Source organism: Balaenoptera acutorostrata, chromosome 11, assembly GCF_949987535.1.
Source record: "Balaenoptera acutorostrata chromosome 11, mBalAcu1.1, whole genome shotgun sequence".
Taxonomy (NCBI): Eukaryota; Metazoa; Chordata; class Mammalia; order Artiodactyla; family Balaenopteridae; genus Balaenoptera; species Balaenoptera acutorostrata.
This window is the reverse complement of record NC_080074.1, coordinates 4,444,843-4,464,484: the sequence shown is the minus strand read 5'-3', so window position 1 is coordinate 4,464,484 and position 19,642 is coordinate 4,444,843. Positions and strand designations below refer to the sequence as shown.

The 19,642-nt window shown below is 37.0% G+C and overlaps 1 protein-coding gene across 2 annotated transcripts in view; it reads right to left on the bottom strand.

The window, feature by feature from the left end:
- Nucleotides 1-19,642, bottom strand: part of SMC1B (structural maintenance of chromosomes 1B) — a 92,001-nt gene that overhangs the window by 65,236 nt on the left and 7,123 nt on the right. For both annotated transcript variants that reach the window (XM_007189187.2, XM_028168257.2), the window contains exon 2: nt 1,962-2,150. In XM_007189187.2, coding sequence (XP_007189249.2) covers nt 1,962-2,150 — 189 coding nt within the window. The remainder of the gene's footprint in view (nt 1-1,961; nt 2,151-19,642) is intronic.

Genomic DNA, 19,642 nt, shown 5'->3' with positions numbered 1-19,642 from the left:
ATGAAACTACTGAAAGAAAACATAGGGAAAAAGCTTCTTGACATTGCTCTGGGCAACGATTTTTTTGGATATGATACCAAAAGCACAAGCAACAAAAGCAAAAATAGACAAGTGGAATTGTATCAAACTGAAAAGCTTCTACACAGCAAGGGAATCAAACAACAGAGTGCAAAAGGTAACCTACAGAATGGGAGAAAATATTCTGGAACCACATATCTGATAGAGGTTAATATCCAAAATGAATAAGGAATTCATATAACTCAACAGCAAAAAAACAAATAACCCAATTTAAAAACGGGCAAAGAACCTGAATAGATATTTCTCAAAAGATGACATACAGATGGCAAACAGGTATATTAAAGGGTGCTCAATAGTAGGAATCACCAGCAAAATGCAAATCAAAACCAAAATGAGGTATCACCTCACGCCTATTAGAATCAAAAAGACAAAAGACAAGTGTTGGTAGGATGTGAAGAAAAGGGAACCCTTGAATATTGTTGGTGGGAATATAAATTGGTACAGTCACTATGGAAAACAGTATGAAGATTCCTAAGAGAATTAAAAATAGAACTACCTTATGAGCCAGCAATCCCACTTCTGAGCATATATACAAAAAAAATGAAATCTGTACCTTGAAGAGTTATCTGCACTCCTATGTTCACTGCAACATTATTCACAGTAACTAAGATATGGAAACAACCTAAATGTCTTTCAATGGATGGCTGGATACAGAAAATGTAGGAATATTATTCAGCCTTAAAAAAGAAGGAAATCCTGTCATTTGTGACATCATGGATGAACCTGGAGGACATTATGGTAGTGAAATAAGCCACATACAGAAAGACAAGTACTGAATGATATCTATATGTGGAATCTAAAACAGTTAAACTCATAGAAGCAGAGAGTAGAATGGTGGTTGCCAGGGGCTTGGGGGAGGGGGAAATGGGGAGATGTGGGTCAAGGGGTACAAAGTTTCACTTATGCAAGATGAGTAAGTTCTGGAGATCTAAGTATAGCAATGTGACTATGGTTAACAATACTGTATAGTATAGTTCAAATTTGCTAGGAGGGTAGATCTTAAGTGTTCACACACACACAGAAAATAGTAACCGTGTGAGGTGACACATATGTTAATTAGCTTGATTGTGGCGATTATTTCACAATGTATATTAAAACATCAAGTTATACAATTTAAACATATACAATTTTTATTTGTCAATTATACCTCAATAAAGATGGGAACAAATAAATTTATGATGGTTTATTAAGTAAATAGAGTAAGCTAGGGACTCTGACTGAGATGGAGACTTTTGATAAAAGACTCCAAGAAAGTGAAAAACTAACCAATGAAAATATCTAGGTGATAAAGTGGTGAAATACTTAAATTATGCACTAAGGTATATGTACATAATAATAAGTATTTCTAAAATTATCTGTGATTGAAGTTGAGGAAAGTTAATAAGAGCATTTATACATTAGAACATTAGAACCATGTTGTAGTGGCAGATTGAAAACAACAAAAAACAAAACCAAGAAACGTCTACTTACAGAGGCTCTGTAAACTCCCAGCATAAATAGAAAAAATATATATACATAACTCTCAATTTGTTTACTCAGGAAATACAGGGATTCATGAATAAATCATAACAAAACACAAGTCAAATATTTCACACAATTTGCTTTTTGGTGGTAGGAAAAACTTTCTAAACAAACCAAAAATATGCATTTAGTTAGTTTATCACTAGGAAAACCATATAAACATAAACAAAGAACCTCAGGAAGGACTTTTATGACATCACTGTCTTTGAGGTAGACTCCCTCCTTCATTTTAACCGAATAACCAGGGAGAAAAATGCTACTTGACAGTAGGGGAATTTGAATAAATATGTCTGCTTAAAGAAAAGTCCAGTGTAGAATCAAACAGGTTCTATTACTTGCTACCCAAGATAAAAAAAAAATACCTCGGATAGTCCTTACAAATGTTTTCTCTTCTCCACTTTCTTCCACGTATACCATTTTTACAGTTGCAGAAGAAGAAACAGGTTTTCCAATATGTGCTCCATGAATAAGTTCTTGAATATTTTTCACTCTTAAATTAGCTATTTTTTCTCCCATTACAAAACTAAGTGCATCCATTACATTAGATTTTCCTGGAGAAGGAAAGAGAGAAAAAGTTATTTATTCTTAATGATAAAAAACCTTGCCCAGAGCCAAAGAAACCAGGCTACCAAGGGCCAATACACATATCTAAATAGTACTGTCTTTTCTATATTCAAAATGCATGTGACGGAACAATTTTTTGTAGATAACTGGTTTCTATGCAGCTATGGTAGAGTATTAAGTTATCTAAATGTAAGGATCTATACATGGATCTAAGCCCCAGCTCTCTCCCACTATTAAGTATTATACCATGGCAAATCATTTAACTTCTCTGAATTTCAGTTATCCCCACTTTATAAATTTTAAGTGTCACATATTTTTAAAAAATGGCTACCTACAGGATTTTCCCAAAGGCTAGACTAGGGTTGCTAGAATATTTATGATTGGTATGTGTTGGTAGTGCAGAAAAGTTACATAGCATGTCCAAGCTTGCTATCCGCTGAAAGTCCTGCTTACAAGGTTAGCTGGCATCGTGGGATTGGGATTTGGATTCTGTGAGGGTTTCCACCACTTTCTGATAAGAATGTCTCACTGTGCCTAAACTGTTTATATAAACAATATGATTTACGCTGAATACTTGCTTTTTTTCTAGGAGTCTGGGATTTTGGTATGTGCTAGGCAGAGGTGCTTATGTGACCATTTCCCAATAAAAACCCTGGGGGTTGAGTCTTTAATGAGGTTCTTTGGTAAACAACATCTCACATGTGTTGTCACAACTTGTTGCTGGAGGACTTAAGCCTGTCCTGTGTGACTCCACTGGGGGAGGATTCATGGAACCTTGCACCCAGTTTCCTCAGAGTTCCTCATGTGCCTTTTCCCTTTGCTGAGTTTGCTTTGTTTCCTTTCGCTGTTATGAGTAACAGTCCTGGGTACAGCTATATGCTGAGTCCTGGGAGTCCTCCTAGTGAATCACTGAAACTGGGGGTAGTCTTAGGGACTCCCAACTCAAATGGCAAACTGTTCTCCAACCATGAGCCGATAGTTTAAGACAATTTCCAAGGTGCAATGTCATTTCAGCTACTACCATCTGTACTTAATTTTCTTTCTTCTTCACATTTGTTCCCTCATATCCACAAGCAATTTAAATTTCTAGTGCCAAAAGCAGGGAAAGAAACATAAACAAGAGAATACTGCCAATCACTGGAAATATGGCTTAGTTTTAGAAGTTAATGATCTTTCTAAAAAGAACTAGAAGTGGTTAAAAATGCTGCAAATGTATTTAACTAAGTCTCAGTTAACTAACAGGTATGAAACATGGCTTTTCTGGGTTAATTGATAATCTTCAGATTGAAAGCTATTGTAAGATGGTTATGTATATAGGACCAAACGAACATTAACTGAATTATTAAGTCTGACAGTAACAGAATTAAACAGAAACTGGTTTTGGTCAATCCTTATTGAAAGTCTGCCTAAAATAAACACTTCCCCATCCAAATTCATTCATTACATTAATTCTTTTGTGTGCTAGGTCATAAGGATACAGTAAAAGAACAAGAGAGATACAACTCTGTCTAACGAATGTTATAATCTATTAAGAAAGTCAAACAATAAAGAAAAAAAATTATATATTATAAGTATCATGAGGAAACAAACTGAGTGATGAAATAGAGGGTAACTGGGAGAGGTAACTTCAGATAGCATGGTCAGGAAACATTTGTTAAGTGCCTAGCTTAACAACCGCCTGTTGGCAAAAATGAACGAATTAATGAACCAAGTTAAGTTTTGTAATAGTCAGAGCAGGAACCTCTGCTATAAATAATTCAAAACTAACATCAGGAAAATAATAACTCTGGAAGAATTACCTTTTAGACTATCATCACTTGATGAAGATGAACCAAATATTCACAAGATATAAAAATTACAGTATCACTCTCCCATCTCAAAACCTCAATATTTGCCACTCATCTGCCCTCTTACCAACAGCTGGTAAGTTCCTTTTTGATTTCAGCTCTGCATATCTCTTCCAATCTGCTCCTTCTTTACCATCCTTCTAGTTATTCAAGTACTCCTTACTTCCAAGAACCCCCTAGCTGGACTCAACCTTCACTCTCTTGCCTCTTCAAATTCATTCATTCTACAAACATTTATGGAACACCTATTAATCAGGAATTCTCCTAAGTACTCAAGCTAAAAAGAAACAGTATGTAGGATTTTCCCCTAAGGTACTTACAGTGGGAAATATGATCAATTTTTATTGGACCCCATTTTGTGCCAGACACTCCACATCTATTACTTTATTCAGTCTTTGCAATAATCCTATGAGATAGGTATTTAATTTGCATTTCAGAAGTAAAAAAGCAGAGGCTCAAAGTCAAACAAATCATGTTTTGGGGTTAGGCGTCTGATTCCAAAATCTATACTCTTCCCACTACAAGGAGGAAATTATAACTTACTATAGTAAGTTCTAAGATAAAATTAACACAAAGAACTATGAAGCACTTAAGAGAAGCACTAACTACTGGAGACTCTGAGTAGACTCTGCAGGAGATAATTCTGGGCTAAGTTTTAAAGAGTAAGTAGAAGTTTGGGGAGGCAGTGCTGAAGGTAAACATAACCATTCCAGGAAAAGAGGATAGCTTGATCATTGGTACAAATGGGAAAGCAAGGTACCATTCCAGTGAGAAAAGGGTAACTAATGATATAGAGGTGGAGCAAAGCTTACAAGGTTGGAAATGATAAGAGAGAGCTAAACTTCATGCTGAAGATTATGTGAAGCCATGAAGGATTTTAGGAATAGCAGTGACGTTTTCACATACATTTTATAAGGATTTCTGAGACAACAACCCACCAGAAAAATGGGCAAAGAACATAAAAGGGCAATTCAGAGAAACAGAAATACAAAAGGCCCTTAACCATATGAAAAGACACTTGAGCTCAGTCATAATAAGAGAAATGTAAATTAAAACTGTTTTGACTACCATTTCTCACTTACTAGACGGGCAAAAATCCAAAATTTTGAAAACATATTCTTAAACAGGACCTCTCATTAAATTACTGTTGGGAGTACAAAATGATACAACCACTATGGGGGGTAATTTGGCAATAGCTAACTAAATTATAACTTCACTTGGCTTTTGAACCAGCAATTCCACTTCTGGAAATCTATCTCCCTGATACATGTGCAAAACTACACAATGGCAAATACACAATTATACAATTATAAGTCATTTCTAACAGAAGTAGATTGGAAACAACTTAGGTGTCCAAAAATTAAAGGACCACTTGAAATAACTATGTAACAGCCACACAATGGAGAATTACACAGCAACAAGAGAACAGAAGAGGAAGTGGGAAATGAAAAAAGAAAATTACATAACAGCATATATAGCAAAAAACTAAATACGAACTTTTACTTAAAGAAAAAGTGCAGGGTTGGGAATAACAATACACACATATTTGCTAGCATTTGCAAAAAGAAACACTGAAGGATAATCAAGAATTTAATGGTTATGTATAGAAGGTGAAGAAGAGCAGGACACAGAAACTGAGTTGGACCCCTTCTGTTTGCCTCACACTGCTTCTGCCTTTATCCACAAGCTCTCATGCCTTTGAGCTTCTAGTTGGATTTGGCCAATGGAGAGCCCTGGCAGGAGGGAAGAAGGGAAAAGAGTGAGGTCAGGGTATTTACTTCCCTATTTTCCTCTCTGTAAGGTGGCTTCTGACTTGCTGTGCCCTTCAACAGAATGTCACTGGCTTTTTGAAGTTCCTTCTAGGTTCCTTCCTCTCTCAGCCTTGGGGTGGCAGCAGCTCCACTGCTGCTAGCTGTGTGATCCCTCTATTCCTTGGGATTCCTCTACAGCCCTCCCACACCTTTGTAATTAGTCCCTTTGTAAATAAATCTTCCTAAAACTGTCCTAATTTGAGTGTGCCACTTGTTTCCTGTTGGGACCCTGACAGATACAGGGAGCAGGGGTAGAAGCAAGATTTCTCTGTGTATACTTTTCCATAGAGTTTTGACCTTTAAAGTATGTATATGCATTCCTGATTTTAAAAAAAAAAACATCTAAATTTAAAAAATCCCATAAATGAAAACAATCACAAACAAGTAAACTTAACTGAATATTAAATTGGTAACATAGGCATACTGAGAAATGATTTATTTCAACGGACTTCAGATCACAGAATTCTGACTGTACATTCTTAGTGGGATCGATTCTAAGAACCAAAAAGAAGTACAAAGGAATTTTAAATTTCCTTCAGTTGCTTTATCATTTATAATGTTATTGGTATTGGTAGTTTAAGACAGTTTTCTTTATATTTTAAGTTAAAGCAAATAAGTAATTATATTAGTCATGTTAGGAAATAAGATTTTCAGAGCAAGAAAAAATATTTACAATGACAAAAATCAAGGAACAGTGAAAACACAGTTAAAACTGAATGGAGGGACTTCCCTGGTGGTGCAGTGGTTAAGAATCCACCTGCCAATGCAGGGGACACGGGTTCAAGCCCTGCTCCGGGAAGATCCCACGTGTCGCGGAGCAACTAAGCCCGTGCACCACAACTACTGAGCCTGTGCTCTAGAGCCCACAAGCCACAACTACTGGGTCCTCGTGCCTAGAGCCCGTGCTCTGCAACAAGAGAAGCCACCGCAATGAGAAGCCCGCGCACCGCAACGAAGAGTAGCCCCTGCTTGCCACAACTAGAGAAAGCCCGTGCACAGCAACAAAGACCCAACGCAGCTTAATTAATTAATTAATTAATTATTTTAAAAAAGTGAATGGCAAAATATCAGCATGAACTCAAATTTTAAAAATTACTGTAACATGAAAAGATGTTCAAAATCATATTAGTCATTAGGAAAAAGCAAATCAAAACTACAATGAAATACCACTTCACATCAACTAGGATGGCTAACAGAAACAAGACAAACAAAAACAACTGCTGGTGAAGATGTGGAGAAATCTGAACCCTTATTCATTGACAATGGGAATGTAAAGCCAGACACAAAGGGCCACATATTGTACGATTCCATTTATACGAAATGTCCAGAACAGGCAAATCCATAGCGACAGAAAGTAGATTAGTGGTTGCCAGGGACTGGGTGGAGAGGAGATAATGGTGAATGATTACTAATGGGTACAAGGTTTCTCTTTGGGGTAATGAAAATGTTCTAGAATTAGATAGTGATGATGGTTATACAACTCTATGAATATACTAAACATCACTGAATTGTACACTTTAAAAGGATGAATTTTATGATATGCAAATGACATTCCAATAAAGCTGTTATAAAAAAAAAAAGAACAAATCTGAAAAAAGCACTTCACGCATTTTCTAGCCCCATCCTCTGAAATGACCCAGAGCCACTGTTACCCAAATGCACTGAATATTCTAGTTCCCAGATGGCAGTCTTTAATACCTTACCTTCTAAACAAACGCAGAAATCATTGGAGAAGTGGCTAATTCCAAGTCTGAGGCAGAGAAAACTGAAGATAAGCCTGAAAACTGGGACATCTTATGTTAGAAAGCAAGGAAGCTTTCAAATATTAATGAGGTAATGACCAAAGGACACAGGAGGCAGCTTGAAGGAGTTCCCACTGATTAAAGTTATGAAAATCTGAGCATCAAAAAGAATGATTTTGGTGGATTAAAACACACTGTACCGGGCTTCCCTGGTGGCGCAGTGGTTAAGAATCTGCCTGCCAATGCAAAGGACACGGGTTCAAGCCCTGGCCCGGGAAGATCCCACATGCCGCGGAGGAACGAAGCCCATGAGCCACAACTACTGAGCCTGAGGTCTAGAGCCCGCAAGCCACAACTACTGAGCCCACATGCCACAACTACTGAAGCCTGCGTGCCTAGAGTCCATGCTCAGCAACAAGAGAAGCCACGACAATGAGAAGCTTGCACACCACAACAAACAGTAGCCCCCGCTCACCGCAACTAGAGAAAGCCCACACACAGCAATGAAGACCCAACACAGCTAAAAATAAATAAATAAATTTATAAAAAAAAAAAAACACACTGTACCAATGAAAATCCAGGTGTCCTTTTTATTTTTTATTTTTTAACAGTATCCACCTTGTGAGCTGCTCAGTTTTCTCTGCTTCTCCTTGCTCAAGAGTAGGACAGAAGCTAATACATCTGTGAAGCAAAATGAGTGTCTTCAGCTGAGCAGGCAGCAAGAAAGGGAGGATCACTTGGGAAGTTCTTCAATGCCTGATTAAGCTGTGCCAAGTTCAGAAAAAGTTTGCTGACCCCTGCTCTAGACTCAGAAATGGAATGTTGCATAGATGACCAGAGAGAAAAATAATAGGATTTAAAACAAAGGTGAAGACAGCAGGAGCAAGAAGAACTACAATCCTGCAGCCTGTGGAACAAAAACCACATTCACAGAAAGATAGACAAGATGAAAAGGCAGAGGGCTATGTACCAGATGAAGGAACAAGATAAAACTCCAGAAAAACAACTAAATGAAGTGGAGATAGGCAACCTTCCAGAAAAAGAATTCAGAATAATGATAGTGAAGGTGATCCAGGACCTCGGAAAAAGAATGGAGGCAAAGATCGAGAAGATGCAAGAAATGTTTAACAAAGACCTAGAAGAATTAAAGAACAAACAAACAGAGGTGAACAATACAATAACTGAAACGAAAACTACACTAGAAGGAATCAATAGCAGAATAACTGAGGCAGAAGAACGGATAAGTGACCTGGAAGACAGAAAGGTGGAATTCACTGCTGCAGAACAGACTAAAGAAAAAAGAATGAAAAGAAATGAAGACAGCCTAAGAGACCTCTGGGACAACATTAAACGCAACAACATTCGCACTGTAGGGTCCCAGAAGGAGAAGAGAGAGAGAAAGGACCAGAGAAAATATTTGAAGAGATTATAGTCGAAAACTTCCCTAACATGGGAAAGGAAATAGCCACCCAAGTCCAGGAAGCACAGAGAGTCCCAGGCAGGATAAACCCAAGGAGAAACATGCTGAGACACATAGTAATCAAATTGGCAAAAATTATAGCAAAAATTAAAGACAAAGAAAAATTACTGAAAGCAGCAAGGGAAATACGACAAATAACATACAAGGGAACTCCCATAAGGTTAACAGCTGATTTCTCAGCAGAAACTCTATAAGCCGGAAGGGAGCGGCATGATATACTTAAAGTGATGAAAGGGAAGAACCTACAACCAAGATTACTCTACCCTGCAAGGATCTCATTCAGATTCAATGGAGAAATCAAAAGCTTTACAGACAAGCAAAAGCTAAGAGAATTCAGCACCACCAAACCAGCTCTACAACAAATGCTAAAGGAACTTCTCTAAGTGGGAAACACAAGAGAAGAAAAGGACCTACAAAAACAAACCCAAAACAATTAAGAAAATGGTCATAGGAACATACATATCGATAATTACCTTAAACGTGAATGGATTAAATGCTCCAACCAAAAGACACAGGCTTGCTGAATGGATACAAAAACAAGACCCATATATATGCTGTCTACAAGAGACCCATTTCAGACCTAGGGACACATACAGACTGAAAGTGAGGGGATGGAAAAAGATATTCCATGCAAATGGAAATCAAAAGAAAGCTGGAGTAGCAATACTCATATCAGATAAAATAGACTTTAAAATAAAGAATGTTACAAGAGACAAGGAAGGACACTACATAATGATCAAGGGATCAATCCAAGAAGAAGATATAACAATTATAAATATATATGCACCCAACATAGGAGCACTTCAAAACATAAGGCAACTGCTAACAGCTATAAAAGAGGAAATCGACAGCAACACAATAATAGTAGGGGACTTTAAAACCTCACTTACACCAATGGACAGATCATCCAAAATTAAAATAAATAAGGAAACAGAAGCTTTAAATGACACAATAGACCAGATAGATTTAATTGATATTTATAGCACATTCCATCCAAAAACAGCAGATTACACTTTCTTCTCAAATGCGCACAGAACATTCTCCAGGATAGATCAAATCTTGGGTCACAAATCAAGCCTCAGTAAATTTAAGAAAACTGAAATCATACCAAGCATCTTTTCTGACCACAACGCTATGAGATTAGAAATGAATTACAGGGAAAAAAACATAAAAAACACAAACACATGGAGGCTAAACAATACGTTACTAAATAACCAAGAGATCACTGAAGAAATCAAAGAGGAAATCAAAAAATGCCTAGAGACATATGACAATGAAAACATGACGATTCAAAATCTATGGGATGCAGCAAAAGCAGTTCTAAGAGGGAAGTTTATAGCTATACAAGCCTACCTAAAGAAACAAGAAAAATCTCAAATAAACAATCTAACCTTACACATAAAGGAACCAGAGAAAGAAGAACAAACAAAACCCAAAGTTAGCAGAAGGAAAGAAATCATAAAGATCAGAGCAGAAATAAATGAAATAGAAACAAACAATAGCAAAGACAAATGAAACTAAAAGCTGGTTCTTTGAGAAGATAAACAAAACTGATAAACCATTAGCCAGACTCATCAAGAAAAAGAGGGAGAGGACTCAAATCAATAAAATCAGAAATGAAAAAGAAGAAGTTACAACAGACACCACAGAAATACAAAGCATCCTAAGAGACTACTACAAGCAACTCTATGCCAATAAAATGGACAACCTGGAAGAAATGGACAAATTCTTAGAAAGGTATAACCTTCCAAGAGTGAACCAGGAAGAAACAGAAAATATGGACAAACCAATCACAAGTAATGAAATTGAAACTGTGATTAAAAATCTTCCAACAAACAAAATTCCAGGACCAGATGGCTTCACAGGTGAATTCTATCAAACATTTAGAGAAGAGCTAACACCCATCCTTCTCAAACTCTTCCAAAAAATTGCAGAGGAAGGAACACTCCCAAACTCATTCTATGAGGCCACCATCACCCTGATACCTAAACCAGACAGATACTACAAAAAAAGAAAATTACACACCAATATCACTGATGAATATAGATGCAAAAATCCTCAACAAAATACTAGCAAACAGAATCCAACAGCACATTAAAAGGATCATCCACCATGATCAAGTGGGATTTATCCCAGGGATGCAAGGATTCTTCAATATACGCAAATCAGTCAATGTGATACACCATATTAACAAATTGAAGAATAAAAACCATATGATCATCTCAATAGATGCAGAAAAAGCTTCTGACAAAATTCAACACCCATTTATGATAAAAACTCTCCAGAAAGTGGGCATAGAGGGAACCTACCTCAACATAATAAAGGCCATATACCACAAACCCACAGCAAACGTCATTCTCAATGGTGAAAAACTGAAAGCATTTCCTCTAAGATCAGGAAGAAGACAAGGATGTCTAGTCTCACCACTATTATTCAATATAGTTTTGGAACTCCTAGCCACGGCAATCAGAGAAGAAAAAGAAATAAAAGGAATACAAATTGGAAAAGAAGAAGTAAAACTGTCACTGTTTGCAGATGACATGATACTATACATAGAGAATCCTAAAGATGCCACCAGAAAACTACTAGAGCTAATCAATGAATTTGGTAAAGTTACAGGATACAAAAGTAATGCACAGAAATCTCTTGCATCCCTATACACTAATGATGAAAAATCTGAAAGAGAAATTAAGGAAACACTCCCATTTACCATTGCAACAAAAAGAATAAAATACTTACGAATAAACCTACCTAGGGAGACAAAAGACCTGTACGCAGAAAACTATAAGACACTGATGAAAGAAATTAAAGATGATACCAACAGATGGAGAGATATACCATGTTCTTGGATTGGAAGAATCAATATTGTGAAAATGACTATACTACCCAAAGCAATCTACAGATTCAATGCAATCCCTATCAAATTACCAATGGCATTTTTTACGGAACTAGAACAAAAAAATCTTAAAATCTGTATGGAGACACAAAAGACCCCGAATAGCCAAAGCAGTCTTGAGAGAAAAAAAACCGGAGCTGGAGGAATCAGACTCCCTGACTTCAAACTATACTATACAAAGCTATAGTAATCAAGAAAGTATGGTACTGGCACAAAAACAGAAACATAGATCAATGGAACAAGATAGAAAGCCCAGAGATAAACCCACGCACCTATGGTCAACTAATCTGTGACAAAGGAGGCAAGGATATACAATGGAGACAAGACAGTCCCTTCAATAAGTGGTGCTGGGAAAACTGGACAGCTACATGTAAAAGAATGAAATTAGAACACTCCCTAACACCATACACAAAAATAAACTCAAAAGGGATTAGAGGGCTTCCCTGGTGGCACAGTGGTTGAGAATCTGCCTGCCAATGCAGGGGACACGGGTTTGAGCCCTGGTCTGGGAAGATCCCACATGCCGTGGAGCATCTGGGCCCGTGAGCCACAACTACTGAGCCTGTGCGTCTGGAGCCTGTGCTCTGCAACGAGAGCCCGCGACAGTGAGAGGCCCGCACACCGCGATGAAGAGTGGCCCCCGCTTGCCGCAACTAGAGAAAGCCCTCTCACAGAAACGAAGACCCAACAGAGCCAAAAAAATTCATTAATTAATTTTAAAAAAAAAGGGATTAGAGACCTAAATATAAGACCAGACACTATAAAACTCTTAGAGGAAAACATAGGAAGAACACTCTTTGACATAAATCACAGCAAGATCTTTTTTGATCCACTTCCTAGAGTAATGGAAATAAAAACAAAAATAAACAAATGGGACCTAATGAAACTTAAAAGCTTTTGCACAGTGAAGGAAACCATAAACAAGACGAAAAGACAACCCTCAGAATGGGAGAAAATATTTGCAAACGAATCCATGGACAAAGGATTAATCTCCAAAATATATAAACAGCTCATGCAGCTCCATATTAAAAAAACAAACAACCCAATCCAAAAATGGGCAGAAGACCTAAATAGACATTTCTCCAAGGAAGACATACAGATGGCCAAGAAGCACATGAAAAGCTGCTCAACATCACTATTAGAGAAATACAAATCAAAACTACAATGAGGTATCACCTCACACCAGTTAGAATGGGCATCATCAGAAAATCTACAAACAACAAATGCTGGAGAGGGTGTGGAGAAAAGGGAACCCTCTTGCACTGTTAGTGGGAATGTAAATTGATACAGCCACTATGGAGAACAGTATGGAGGTTCCTTAAAAAACTAAAAATACAATTACCATATGATCCAGCAATCCCACCACTGGGCATATACCCAGAGAAAACCATAATTCAAAAATACACACGCACCCCAATGTTCATTGCAGCACTATTTACAACAGCCAGGTCATGGAAGCAACCTAAATGCCCATCAACAGACGAATGGATAAAGAAGATGTGGTACATATACACAATGGAATATTACTCACCCATAAAAAGGAACGAAATTGGGAAACTTGTTGAGATGTGGATGGATCTAGAGACTGTCATACATAGTGAAGTAAGTCAGAAAGAGAAAAACAAATATCGTATATTAACGCATATATGTGGAACCTAGAAAAATGGTACAGATGAACTGGTTTGCAGGGCAGAAATAGAGACACAGATGTAAAGAACAAACGTATGGACACCAAGGGGGTAAAGCGGTGGGGGAGTGGGGGTGGTGGTGTGATGAACTGGGCGATTGGGGTTGACATGTATACACTGATGTGTATAAAATTGATGACTAATAAGAACCTGCTGTATAAAAACATAAATAAAATAAAATTCAAAAAAAAAATAAAATAAAAGGTGAAAAAAAATCCATGTGTCCATAATGATACCAACAACAAAAAAAGAAAAACTCACTTTCACTATTTGCCCTATTAAAACTCTTTTCTTTGAAAATACTAACTAAAAGGGGCACGCATTTATTTTGATTTTACAGTGCAAACTGCATTTTATGTTAATCAAATAACCCCAATTAATGAAGTAAAACTTTTTTTTTAAATAGGGGAATATCATCCAATGAATATAGAAAGCATGACAGGATTAGAAAAACCTGGTTTTGCAAACCTGAATGAAATACTGACTCAGGCAAGATTATTAATTGGCATTAAAACCATTCGGGTAAATGGTTGATAGAGAATATTTGTATAATGCCAAAGTAACACTAGAACACTAGGCTAGAGAGAAAGGTTACAGATAACTGTATAATGGAGAGATCACTGTCACCACCCTAATCCAGGGGTCAATCTTAGCATCACCAGATATTATGTGATATAAGGTAATGTGAAGTACACAATAGCACCTAAAATGAAGTCTAGCCAAAAATCTTCAATTTGAAACCATCAACTTTCTAGACATCTTCCAGTTCAAAAAAATAGAGGGTATAGAGGAACAAACTAAACTACATTATAAGGAAGCAATCAGACACATCTAAACATTCTATGGAAAAACGTTTTCAACCTTTTCAATGAGTCTGTTATAAATAAAAAAAAAGAACTATGCTAAATTAATAGAGATCTAAGGGATATAACAATCAGATGCAATATGTGATTCTGGGATGGAAAATGGTTTGGTCAAAGAACACTATGGAGTAAACCGAGGAAATGTGAATTTGAGCTGTGCATCAGATGAAATGCACTAAGAAAGGTGAGGATAATTGTCTGAAAAGAGTGAGTTAGACAACAGTATGTATTGTATAACCTCATTTTCATTAAAAAAAAAAAAAAAGTTTGCACGGAAAAAGATCTACATGGACATGTCCTAAGGTATTACAATAGTACTCTCTGGATTGTGGGAATACGTTTTTACTTTTTTACTCGTTTATTTTCTAATTTTTTACAATTCATATATAGTGCTTTTGTGATAATAAAATATTATTTTTAAGAATTCAGCTGGACCAGAGCCTCCCATCAAGCCTCTTAGATAGCCTCAACCACCAGAGGGCAGACAACAGAAGCAAGAAAAACTACAATCCTGCAGCTCGTGGTCCAAAAACCACAGTTACAGAAAGACAGAGAAGATGAAAAGGCAGAGGGCTATGTACCAGATGAAGGAACAAGAAAAAACCCCAGAAAAACAACTAAATGAAGTGGAGATAGGCAACCTTCCAGAAAAAGAATTCAGAATAATGATAGTGAAGATGATCCAGGACCTCGGAATAAGAATGGAGGCAAAGATTGAGAAGATGCAAGAAATGATTAACAAAGACCTAGAAGAATTAAAGAACAAACAAACAGAGATGACCAATACAATAACTGAAATGAAAACTACACTAGAAGGAATCAATAGCAGAATAACTGAGGCAGAAGAACGGATAAGTGACCTGGAAGACAGAATGGTGGAATTCACTGCTGCAGAACAGACTAAAGAAAAAAGAATGAAAAGAAATGAAGACAGCCTAAGAGACCTCTGGGACAACATTAAACGCAACAACATTCGCATTATAGGGGTCCCAGAAGGAGAAGAGAGAGAGAAAGGACCAGAGAAAATATTTGAAGAGATTATAGTCGAAAACTTCCCTAACATGGGAAAGGAAATAGCCACCCAAGTCCAGGAAGCGCAGAGAGTCCCATACAGAATAAACCCAAGGAGAAACACGCCGAGACACATAGTAATCAAAGTGGCAAAAATTAAAGACAAAGAAAAATTACTGAAAGCAGCAAGGGAAAAACGACAAATAACATACAAGGGAACTCCCATAAGGTTAACAGCTGATTTCTCAGCAGAAACTCTGCAAGCCAGAAGGGAGTGGCATGATATACTTAAAGTGATGAAAGGGAAGAACCTACAACCAAGATTACTCTACCCGGCAAGGATCTCATTCAGATTTGATGGAGAAATCAAAAGCTTTACAGACAAGCAAAAGCTAAGAGAATTCAGCACCACCAAACCAGCTCTACAACAAATGCTAAAGGAACTTCTCTAAGTGGGAAACACAAGAGAAGAAAAGGACCTACAAAAACAAACCCAAAACAATTAAGAAAATGGTCATAGGAACATACATATCGATAATTACCTTAAATGTGAATGGATTAAATGCCCCAACCAAAAGACATAGACTGGCTGAATGGATACAAAAACAAGACCCATATATATGCTGTCTACAAGAGACCCACTTCAGACCTAGGGACACATACAGACTGAAAGTGAGGGGATGGAAAAAGATATTCCATGCAAATGGAAATCAAAAGAAAGCTGGAGTAGCTATACTCATATCAGATAAAATAGACTTTAAAATAAAGAATGTTACAAGAGACAAGGAAGGACACTACATAATGATCCAGGGATCAATCCAAGAAGAAGATATAACAATTATAAATATATATGCACCCAACATAGGAGCACCTCAATACATAAGGCAACTGCTAACAGCTATAAAAGAGGAAATCGACAGTAACACAATAATAGTGGGGGACTTTAACACCTCACTTACACCAATGGACAGATCATCCAAAATGAAAATAAATAAGGAAACAGAAGCTTTAAATGACACAATAGACCAGATAGATTTAATTGATATATATAGGACATTCCATCCCAAAACGGCAGATTACACGTTCTTCTCAAGTGCGCACGGAACATTCTCCAGGATAGATCACATCTTGGGTCACAAATCAAGCCTCAGTAAATTTAAGAAAATTGAAATCATATCAAGCATCTTTTCTGACCACAACGCTATGAGATTAGAAATGAATTACAGGGAAAAAAACGTAAAAAAGACAAACACATGGAGGCTAAACAATACGTTACTAAATAACCAAGAGATCACTGAAGAAATCAAACAGGAAATAAAAAAATACCTAGAGACAAATGACAATGAAAACACGACGACCCAAAACCTATGGGATGCAGCAAAAGCGGTTCTAAGAGGGAAGTTTATAGCTATACAAGCCTACCTAAAGAAACAAGAAAAATCTCAAGTAAACAATCTAACCTTACACCTAAAGAAACTAGAGAAAGAAGAACAAACAAAACCCAAAGTTAGCAGAAGGAAAGAAATCATAAAGATCAGAGCAGAAATAAATGAAATAGAAACAAAGAAAACAATAGCAAAGATCAATAAAACTAAAAGTTGGTTCTTTGAGAAGATAAACAAAATTGATAAGCCATTAGCCAGACTCATCAAGAAAAAGAGGGAGAGGACTCAAATCAATAAAATCAGAAACGAAAAAGGAGAAGTTACAACAGACACCGCAGAAATACAAAACATCCTAAGAGACTACTACAAGCAACTTTATGCCAATAAAATGGACAACCTGGAAGAAATGGACAAATTCTTAGAAAGGTATAACCTTCCAAGAGTGAACCAGGAAGAAACAGAAAATATGAACAGACCAATCACAAGTAATGAAATTGAAACTGTGATTAAAAATCTTCCAACAAACAAAAGTCCAGGACCAGATGGCTTCACAGGTGAATTCTATCAAACATTTAGAGAAGAGCTAACACCCATCCTTCTCAAACTCTTCCAAAAAATTGCAGAAGAAGGAACACTCCCAAACTCATTCTATGAGGCCACCATCACCCTGATACCTAAACCAGACAAAGACACTACAAAAAAAGAAAATTACAGGGCTTCCCTGGTGGCGCAGTGGTTGAGAGTCTGCCTGCCAATGCGGGGGACACGGGTTCGAGCCCTGGTCTGGGAAGATCCCACATGCCGCGGAGTGGCTGGGCCCGTGGGCCACAATTACTGAGCCTGCGCGTCTGGAGCCTGTGCTCCGCAACAAGAGAGGCCGCGATGGTGAGAGGCCTGCGCACCGCGATGAAGAGTGGTCCCCACTTGCCACAACTAGAGAAAGCCCTCGCACAGAAACGAAGACCCAACACAGTCATAAATAAATAAATAAATAAATAAATAAATAAATAAATAAATAAAAAGAAAATTACAGACCAATATCACTGATGAATATAGATGCAAAAATCCTCAACAAAATACTAGCAAACAGAATCCAACAACACATTAAAAGGATCATACACCACGATCAAGTGGGATTTATCCCAGGGATGCAAGGATTCTTCAATATACGCAAATCAATCAATGTGATACACCATATTAACAAATTGAAGAATAAAAACCATATGATCATCTCAATAGATGCAGAAAAAGCTTTTGACAAAATTCAACACCCATTTCTGATAAAAACTCTCCAGAAAGTGGGCATAGAGGGAACCTACCTCAACATAATAAAGGCCATATATGACAAACCCACAGCAAACATCATTCTCAATGGTGAAAAACTGAAAGCATTTCCTCTAAGATCAGGAACGAGACAAGGATGTCCACTCTCACCACTATTATTCAACATAGTTCTGGAAGTCCTAGCCACGGCAATCAGAGAATAAAAAGAAATAAAAGGAACACAAATTGGAAAAGAAGAAGTAAAACTGTCACTGTTTGCGGATGACATGATACTATACATAGAGAATCCTAAAACTGCCACCAGAAAACTGCTAGAGCTAATTAATGAATATGGTAAAGTTGCAGGTTACAAAATTAATGCACAGAAATCTCTTGCATTCCTATACACTAATGATGAAAAATCTGAAAGAGAAATTATGGAAACACTCCCATTTACCATTGCAACAAAAAGAATAAAATACCTAGGAATAAACCTACCTAGGGAGACAAAAGACCTGTATGCAGAAAACTATAAGACACTGATGAAAGAAATTAAAGATGATACAAATAGATGGAGAGATATACCATGTTCTTGGATTGGAAGAATCAACATTGTGAAAATGAGTATACTACCCAAAGCAATCTACAGATTCAATGCAATCCCTATCAAATTACCAATGGCATTTTTTACGGAGCTAGAACAAGTCATCTTAAAATTTGTATGGAGACACAAAAGACCCCGAATAGCCAAAGCAGTCTTGAGGCAAAAAAATGGAGCTGGAGGAATCAGACTTCCTGACTTCAGACTATACTACAAAGCTACAGTAATCAAGACAATATGGTACTGGCACAAAAACAGAAACATAGATCAATGGAACAAGATAGAAAGCCCAGAGATTAACCCACGCACCTATGGTCAACTAATCTATGACAAAGGAGGCAAAGATATACAATGGAGAAAAGACAGTCTCTTCAATAAGTGGTGCTGGGAAAACTGGACAGCTACATGTAAAAGAATGAAATTAGAATACTCCCTAACACCATACACAAAAATAAACTCAAAATGGATTAGAGACCTAAATATAAGACTGGACACTATAAAACTCTTAGAGGAAAACATAGGAAGAACAATCTTTGACATAAATCACAGCAAGATGTTTTTTGACCCACCTCCTAGACTAATGGAAATAAAAACAAAAATAAACAAGTGGGACCTAATGAAACTTCAAAGCTTTTGCACAGCAAAGGAAACCATAAACAAGACAAAAAGACAACCCTCAGAATGGGAGAAAATATTTGCAAATGAATCAACTGACAAAGGATTAATCTCCAAAATATATAAACAGCTCATTCAGCTCAATATCAAAGAAACAAACACCCCAATCCAAAAATGGGCAGAAGACCTAAATAGACATTTCTCCAAAGAAGACATACAGACGGCCACGAAGCACATGAAAAGATGCTCAACATCACTAATTATTAGAGAAATGCAA